The 9268-nt window shown below is 35.5% G+C and overlaps 1 protein-coding gene and 1 pseudogene across 1 annotated transcript; one reads left to right on the top strand and one right to left on the bottom strand.

Annotated features, from left to right (window-relative positions):
- The first annotated feature begins 628 nt into the window (after positions 1–628).
- Positions 629–2779, top strand: LOC113288567 (fatty alcohol:caffeoyl-CoA acyltransferase-like). The gene is made up of 2 exons (XM_026537648.1): positions 629–1104; positions 1565–2779. The coding sequence occupies exons 1-2, from the start codon at positions 679–681 to the stop codon at positions 2483–2485; spliced, it is 1347 nt and encodes a 448-aa protein (XP_026393433.1). The 5' UTR covers positions 629–678; the 3' UTR covers positions 2486–2779.
- A 2387-nt stretch (positions 2780–5166) lies between these two features.
- On the bottom strand, positions 5167–8424 carry LOC113288560 (annotated as a pseudogene).
- Between the last annotated feature and the right edge of the window lie 844 nt (positions 8425–9268).

Here is a 9268-nt window from a genome sequence, read left to right as displayed (position 1 = left end):
ACTCGAATTGTCGCATTGAGAATTTACATTGTGCCAAAAAAAATCAACCGATTAGAAAAAACGATGGTAATGGACAGTTAGTTTCGGAAGTCATTGACTGAGCCCCTGAATTGAAAGTATTTGGCGCCCAAAATCTATCTCAAATTCTCAACTGGAAAAATATTTGCAATAAAAGTTTCACATTCCCCCAACATGTTTCGTATCTATATCCCACCATTGAGTTGACACCCTAGAAAAAGAAAAGAGTGCAATAACAGGCATCTAAATCTATTGACAAGAGAAGACGACATATCCTTCCCCATCACATCTCTGGTGAAATCAGGAGGTTGATTCCACCACCATTGCTCAGTGTTATTATTTGCTTCCCACTTAGCTAACTTATCTGCCACTGAATTTCCTTCTTGGGTTTCATTTCTATGCTTTACAAAGAAAAAGAAAAGATGTACAAATACAATACTAGGTGAAAAGAAAGGACCAAACAGTCAGGAATCTAATAGTACGTTGTCATATCCAATATTTTATTTTATTTCACTTTATTGTCCAACTCTTGACACATTTTGGATTTTTCTGACTCACTTAACTTACTCATCTCCCCCTTTAACTTCATCTATAAAATCCCTGCTCTGAGCTGCTTTCATCAGTAACAACTAACAACAACAAAACCAAGAAGAACCAAAGATGTTCAAGGAATTACCAGATTGTTATTATGAAACAACACCAAGTTTAATCTGTCCAGAAAATCCTACTCCAAAACATTCACTCTATCTATCCAACCTTGATGATCAAAAGTTCTTAAGATTTTCCATCAAGTATCTTTATGTTTATAAGAAAGCAATACCTGTAAATGATCTCAAGTCTTCACTTTCTAAAGTTCTTTCTTATTACTACCCATTAGCCGGTAGGTTAAGAATTAGTGAAGAAGATGAAGATAAACTTGAAGTCGATTGTAATGGTGAAGGTGCTTTGTTTGCTGAAGCTTTCATGAGTATTACTGTTGATGAATTCATGCAAGTTTCTAAATGGCCTAATATCTCTTGGAGGAAAAAACTCTTGTGTAGAGCTGATGCTCAGAGTTTCTTGGGCATTCCTCCTCTTGTCATTCAGGTCTACTCTCTCTGAATTCTCATCAAGTCATTGTCATTCTTTTTTTTTCCCAAATTAACTTGAATTTTCAAAATTTTGATTCCCTTTAATTATGGGTCATTCATTTATAGTTGTTTTTTCTTCTCCTACCTAGACAACACTGAATACAATGAATGAGTTCATTCATTTAAACTAGTGAAAGGGGAAGTTAATGGTGTAAAATAATTCCATATTGCCATTTCCATACAATTTTAAATACTGATTTAATATTTTTAATGATTAGACTTTATAATTTTTTATGAAAATGTAGAAACGAATCAATTCTGCACACTGTTCTGTTGTTTTATACACTTTCATACGACTTACTAAAAATGGAAAGTTCTACTGAAATATCACGATCACACATATGGACGGTACAGATGCTGCGTCCGTATAACTACGGAAATGAGTGAAATTTTTATACGTTTTGTCCGTTGTGTAGGTAACGAATCTAAGCTGTGGAGGAATGATAATCTGCATCGCGATTAATCACTGTCTATGTGACGCCTTCGGTACGTCTCAATTTTTGCACGCTTGGGCCCACCTACAAACAAAACCAACCGCCGATCTCAGCGGAATCCCGTTCCACAGTCGGCACGTCTTAGAACCTCGAGATCCTCTACAAATAACCTTCTCTCATCTAGAATTTACAAATACTACCCCTGATGTAGATCCAAGTCTTACTCTTCAATCTCAACCGTTGGTTCCTTCTTGCTTAACATTCACACCATCTTATATCCTACGTCTCAAGAGACTTTGTGTACCTTCACTAAAATGCACTTCATTTGAAGCACTAGCTTCACATGTGTGGCGTTGTTGGATTAAAGCTCTAAATCCAGAGTCATCACTCAAGATTAAACTCCTTTTCTCAGCTAATATTAGAAATTCCGTTGAGCCAAAATTGCCAAAAGGGTATTATGGTAATGGGTTTGTGTTAGGATGTGCCGAAACAACAGCAACACAGTTGGTAAATTCTAATCTGCACCATGGAGTAAAACTAGTTCAAAATGCTAAAGCAGCATTAACTGATGATTATGTCAAGTCTATGGTTGATTTCTTAGAAGAAAATAGAGTAAAACCTGATCTTTCTTCCACACTTGTTATATCTCCATGGTCAAAATTGGGGTTGGAAGATTTGGATTTTGGTGAAGGTAAACCATTGCATATGGGGCCATTGGCTAGTGAAATTTACTGCTTGTTCTTACCAGTTGTTGGTGATTTACATGCTGTGAAAGTTCTTGTTTCAGTACCTGAGAAGATTGTTGGCAAATTTGAACACTATATGATTAATGATTTATATGAAGAAGATGGTGTTGATTTGATCAAAGATGGTCTTGAACTGGAAGAGAAAGAACAGCTATAGTGCACTGTCAACACAGTGCAAGTATTCTGAAGAAAAAAAACTTTGGGAGAAAAAAGTTCAGTGGTTGTTGGTGTAGGTCCTATAGGCTTGTATTAGTTCGGGTAAGAGATTATTAGTACATCAACAACTGATGGACCCTCCATAACCAGGCACCCTTGTGAAAAAGCAGAGAGAAAGTAAGAAAGTTGTTTTGGTTGTCACCAAATGCACCAACTGTGCTGCATTTGGTTTCTATGACACTTTCAAGTATGATTTCAGTTTATATATTTCTCGCGTTAATATGTTTAGCTTCAATCATGTAATATGATATGGTGAATTGGTGACCGCATTGTGACATTTAGACATCATGCATCATGGTGGCAAGGTGACATTTAGACGTCCAGACTTGAAACCTTAACCTTGAGATCGACCTCATTTTCACCCTAACTGGAGTCTGGACCAGAAGACTTCAATGGCAAAGGCAAATTACTCTTGAACCAATAGTTGTGAAACACGCAAAGGTCTATAAATCTACTTTAGAGCTATGACACTAACAAACAGGACAAAATACATATGTACTGATCTTATGATGATCCCTGTGACTTGTGCAATCAGTGAGATAGGCTACAGTCTAACCTAAAACATATGAAAATCACAATCCACAAGAAGACAGTACTTAGTAAACACGCCTAGACAACATTATCTATCAGATCTTTTGAAAATATATAAGGCAGTACTGAGTAAACAGGCATTGGAATGGAATGTTTCTGTCCCTGAAATTAAATTTCCGAAAGAAACAAGATGGAATGTTTTCCATTCATATATCGTGGGTTTATTTCTTTCTTAACAAACTGCAGATGAACAACTAATGTCACTCATTCTACAGGTTTACATCATACTAATATATAAGAAATCTTAAAACCCAAAAAAGACAATATATATTGAATGACAATAAACAACGAGGCAGTGGTGATTATCCACCACAACTAATGATGGGAAATAACTGAATATCTTAGAAAAATAATACTAATAAGGACTTCTAACTTTTTCATGAATATATGCTCTCAGCTTTTCTGTAGTGTTGGGGTCACACTCATACACATGGAATGTCTAGACAACAAATTTTTCGCTTTCATCAACTTTTACTGTATATTTTTCGGCTTATATAAGTGTAGATAATGAAGAACTAGGTTACTGATAAGTTAGAATCCTTAAACCAACTTGTTTGGAATTATTCCACTAATCAATTCTTTGATTGATCTCATTTCCCTGAAGAGCGTCATAGTAACTTAATCAGAGTTTCAAATTAAGATAAGTTTACTCGAATTTTCTAATAAGTGCAGAACAACTAAAGGAATTCGATAGCTTACAATTGAATACTAAGTTGATTCCCAAAGATAGTTGAGAGATTTTTGTCCTTGTCTTTTAAATTCAACCACGACTTCAAATAAAGGGGGTTTTCCTAATATGTTTTTGCGAAAAGATAGTGGATTAGTGGTTGTTAATGTCATATGATAACTAAGTAAATAAACAATGTATCATGATTCAGTATCTAAAGTTGATCATTTTTCTATCATGAACATATATATAGTCCATCAAGCAGGGACTGTACAAGAACTCGAAGTAATCATCTCATGCTAAACACATTTTCAGTTATATTTGTCATCCATTCATCACAATAAAGCATTATAGCTTTCTGCCAAGAAAGATTTCTTATTTGCTTTTCATCCCTAAGTATATCTTATCTTCCCTTATTAATTTTTAATACTTTAAGATCTATTTCACATGAAAACCTTCCACTAATTAGCACACCTGTACTTACACTACAGTTGGTTGTCTAGTTCTGCTTCAACTAAATTCTACATTGAAATCCAAAAACTGAATCCTGATTTAGCACCTAGGGACAACTTCATACACTGGAAACACCAAAAAAAAAATCTAAAGAACCCTCTCGAATCCTCTATATATCTAAAACCAATCTGATTCTGTAATATAAGTTCACACCCTGATTACTTTGCCTACTTGGTTTTGTCTCTATTTCCACCTGACAGAATCACAATCATCCTTTTCAGATTAAATGACCGGCAGTTCCAAGGTGTGGGACTAGAAGATAAAGAGCTGATGGCTTATGGGAGATGAGTCACCAACATATCTTTGCAGCCTTGTCATTATAAAAAAAAATAAAGCACTATAGTATGCATTTGAGTGCAAAGCTGCGGTAATCATATGTAAGATAAAAATCAAACCTGCAAAGGTGCTAACTCAACCGGGCCATTGAAGCTTTCGAAGTCCTTGATGTCCCAATTGCTGCATATTATAATTTACCTTTTACAAGATATAGTAAAATATTTATACGAGAACTTGACATGTTGATCATTAACCATCATAAGCATATTAAGATAATGAAGAAAATTCCCAACTTTAACTAGAACTCAAAAATCATTGGTAAAAGTTGAAACATGGAATGTAACCTAATTCTTGATTATTGACACCCAGATGAGTTGGCTCTCGTCAGTCTTCACTACCAATTCAGTACAGATGATAACATGTGGACTGCTCAGGCTTCCAATTTTAATGTTAACTACCAAGAGAAATCCTGTAGGTATAGAGAAGTATACTGCAGAACCATTTTCACTACCAAGTTGAAGATATCATAAACGCTGCTAGGCACTTGTGTAGAGTTGTACATATTTGAAGGTAACTTAAGACTATTAAAGCATCTTGATAAACTTAATTCAAAGTTGGAAATACCGAATAGAAACTGTTGCCCTGACTCCAAAAATGTTAAGACATCGAAAACCAAAATTCCTAACGCACTAAATTACTCCAGCATATCTTGTATCGAATCAAGGTATTCTTGCAGATACAAAGGTGCTTAGAGTTAAATGAGAAATCCCATTATGATAGAGACAGGGTACAATAGTGTTCTCTATAAGATCCCTTTAAGAGTTCGGCGGATAGTCAAAACTGGTATTTCACTCACTACAAGTATGAAGTTACAATAAGGAAATGAAACAGGCTACATTCCTCACTACTCACTGCCAAATTCATCTGATTGGAGATGGCCAAGTACTGGTAATAGAGGAGATCAGGGATGATATATTGATGAGACGGTAATAATATGTTTATCGAGGTCTCAGATCCCGCTGAAAAAACACAAAAAGAAAGCTATCAGTTACAAGGGAGAAGGGGCATGAAAAATGTATTATTATAACGAGGGAACTCCAACAAACTAGACGTTTTTTTTTTTCTTTTGCATACCCAAATTCTTCTCACACTGCACCTTCATTTACTGCGGTCAACAACATAATAAAGTAATTGGGGAAAAGGTATAAAATCTTACTCTTGGTCGATCGCCTACATCTGTCCGTCTACTAGCAGTATCTGGCTGAGGTATCATCTGCGGACTATCATGCTTGTAGAAAGCTTGCAGGGCTCTTACAAAGAATGGACGCACAATATTCACTTCCATTGCAGATAGATTTTTTAGCTGCAATAGCAGATGAATAATTAGAGTATAGGGAAATAGATATAATGTGAATTTAACATAACTGGTTTTTACTTATTAGATACCAACGTCAGAGAGGTAATTAGTTATGCACATTGTAGGCTAGAAATGTACTTGAGAATGCTATAAGTACTAACTCAGGGAAATGGCAATACCTTGACTGCATGTGTACGAGAACCAATTGTCTCGAATCCAGACTCTACTTTATGAAACCTTACATCCCTAATGTCCTCAACCAGAGTTCTTACCTGTTAGGATGCTCAATATCAAACAAAAACTTCTGGAAAGCAAGACGTGGTAAGAAATCAGGCTAAACTTTTGCTACAATTACCATGTGTACATCTGGGATATCATCACGAGCACTGTGGGGAAAAAAATAAATAACTGGCGTCAAACCGACATGGATTAAATACAAAAGCAATACCAAGTATATAAAAGAAAATTCACTGCATACTGGTCGAAAAGAAGCCTCGAGATTTCCACATAATGAAAGGGGAGCGGCTGAAATTCTCTTCGGGAATCACGTTCTGCTTCCAAAACTTGAGTCAGATTTTCTGCACCATGAAGCAGAAACGACAGAGGAATTATACAAGGTTGGCAGCTAATTGCTACATAGGTTGTTGAGCTATCAAGCCCATTATATATTTTAGACTGTTTTTTCCTTCTTCTTTCATTAGGACAACAATTGTAATAAAATTTCAGGATTCCCAATTCATCCAATCACAAGAGAAAAAGCATATGACATTCTATTTATGAATAAGTAGATGGGCAAACAATACACAGGCGGTGTAAGATGTCACAGCCTAATTTACAAAGTTGTAAAAAATTAAAAAGAATCTCCAATAAGCACCACAGTAGCAATTTCAAATGCCATTAAGATGGTATAGAGAAAGGTTGCATATGGTTCGAATCTTTTACTCGATGTCCCTCTCTTCATGGACGAGTTGGAAGTAAAAAAAAAAAAGCAAATGATGACTAACCGCGCCCAATAATAAATCTAGTAAGTTTTTGAACTACCAAAATTCTGAATACTTAAGCAAATAATATAGAACATAGCAAGTATGGATGTAGTTTAAAAACTCACTAAACAGCAAACTGATAACCTCCAATTCCACATTTCCCTAGCATATTGGGAGGAATGAAGTGTAAGATAATAAGAGCTGTAGCCTGCTTTTATAGCAACTGCACAATATTAGATATGTTGTTTAATGTAGTCACCAAAAGATAAAGAAAAGGAATATATATGCTAAAAAACTTGCAGCATGTTTTCATGGGAAACGGCATCGGCTTCCGGCTTATTGGAAATTCTCTGACACTAAACAACTCAGAAAAATATTTCTGTCAGCTATCAATGGTTCCTAACTTCCCTAGAGCGCTCCATAGTGCCAAATGAAAAACTATAGTTTATAAATCTATATAAGAGGTTAACCATTCCAAACATGATAATACTTGAGATGCCAAGATACTCAGTGTCAATACCATGTGATGTAAACAGTAAAGTAAACTAGAACCTATTCTATACTTCTCTCCTTTATAGAGCTCGATAGGAAAAGAACCCAAATAATCAAGTATTAACGATTTAAGACTCCAGAACAAGCATCACTAACAACACTTCCCCCTGATTTATGTATAATGCCTTCTATTTCACTTATTTTGCAACAAAAAAATAAATAAAAAATCATCTGAAGTAACAACTAACCATATAAATGCTTTCATTTAACATCCCTTTTTCCACATTTAATAGGTCCGACTTATAAAATTCTCAGGACAAATAAAACTCACCAAGCGACATCCAATTTGGTGGCCGCATTTCCCCCTCTTTTTTAAAGCCATAGCCAGCCAAATTGGTACTTCAGTCGGAATATGCGGGAAAAAAGGACCAAAATCACCCTATAATTGAACATTTTAAACATCAATTGATCCATCTTCAATAAGAAATCAATTATAAACAAGATTAAATACATAAGCATAGATTTATTACACAAATGAAATTCAGAGAATCCATCGTCATGTTAGGAATAATCTCCACCAATTCATCTTCAGCGAGAAATTCCACCTGCAAAATTTAAGATCGACAAAAAAAATCATGAAATGTCCCCATAAAGAAAAATACATAGAAACAAGATCGATAGATGAGAATTGTTTAGCCATTTCTTTGATTTGGGAAAGGTAGGAGACAAGCAGAAACCTCAGCAGCAGAGAAGATTGATAGATGAGGGTCGGATTGTCCAGCCATTTCTTTGATTTGATGAATCTAGGGTTTACAACTTCACTCTAACTTATATTATCGCCGCAGATCGCAGTTGTGGCGGGAAATCGCATTTGAACTTCATTCCCGCTTTCTACGATTCTATTATGGTGAATGGTTAGTTACTCGGGCCGTAGTGTCTGCAAACCCTAGTGGACTCTCCTCCTCGATGGTGATGGAAAACCAGAAAAGGAAACCTAGGGGTGTGTTTGGGTCTATTCTAAAAGATGGTTGGCAAACCTCACGTGGTAAAGAAAACCACTTCCAAGAGTGTGATGGTCCCGAAGGACGTGGAGTAAAAATATTTTATTTTTTTTTGTAACAACTCCGCGTTTTGAATACTAATAAGAAGCGGAATTAATTTTCTCCGAAAGCAAAAATCAGAAGCAAAAGCATTTTGCAACAGTTAGTATACAAGTACGTATTCTGTGTTATTTCCAATCAATGGTTTATTGTTCTAAACTCCCATTTCAATCATTGAAACATTCTTGGAAGACGAGAATAGCTGTCTCACACAAACTATTAGCTTCAAAGCAATTTTCAAGTGATCAACTGATCAACATTCCGAGTCTACATCAAATGACTGTCTCACACAAATCATATAAGATGTTACCAGAAGATTTTCACATGATCATCTTTTGACTTTCGTCAAGAATAAAAGATGAACTTAGTTAAAGCAAAAGCTTACGAACACATATTTTGAGAAATATGTAAGCAAGTTAAACTCAGCTCGAAATATCAAATGTGTATAATATAGAGACTATATAGCTATACGACTATTGTCTCAATAGGAGATAGAATAAAAATAGACTTTTAAGTGATAGATGAGTTCAAGTCTCCACATACCTTTTGTTGATGAAGTTCCACAAGCTCCCCTTAGTAGTTCTTCGTCTTCAATCGATGAACGTTGTGAAGTCTAAAGCTCAACTATACATTCTATCCTAATCCGAGACATAGCTAGAAGTAGACTAGAAATCAAGACTTATAGTTTTGACAACTAAACTTGACAAACAAGCTTGAGGTAGCAACGCTTGCGAGTTCGACCGAG

This window comes from Papaver somniferum, chromosome 1, assembly GCF_003573695.1.
Source record: "Papaver somniferum cultivar HN1 chromosome 1, ASM357369v1, whole genome shotgun sequence".
In the NCBI taxonomy this organism is placed as follows: domain Eukaryota; kingdom Viridiplantae; phylum Streptophyta; class Magnoliopsida; order Ranunculales; family Papaveraceae; genus Papaver; species Papaver somniferum.
The sequence above is the reverse complement of the archived record's forward strand: the minus strand, read 5'-3'. Positions and strand labels throughout refer to the sequence as shown.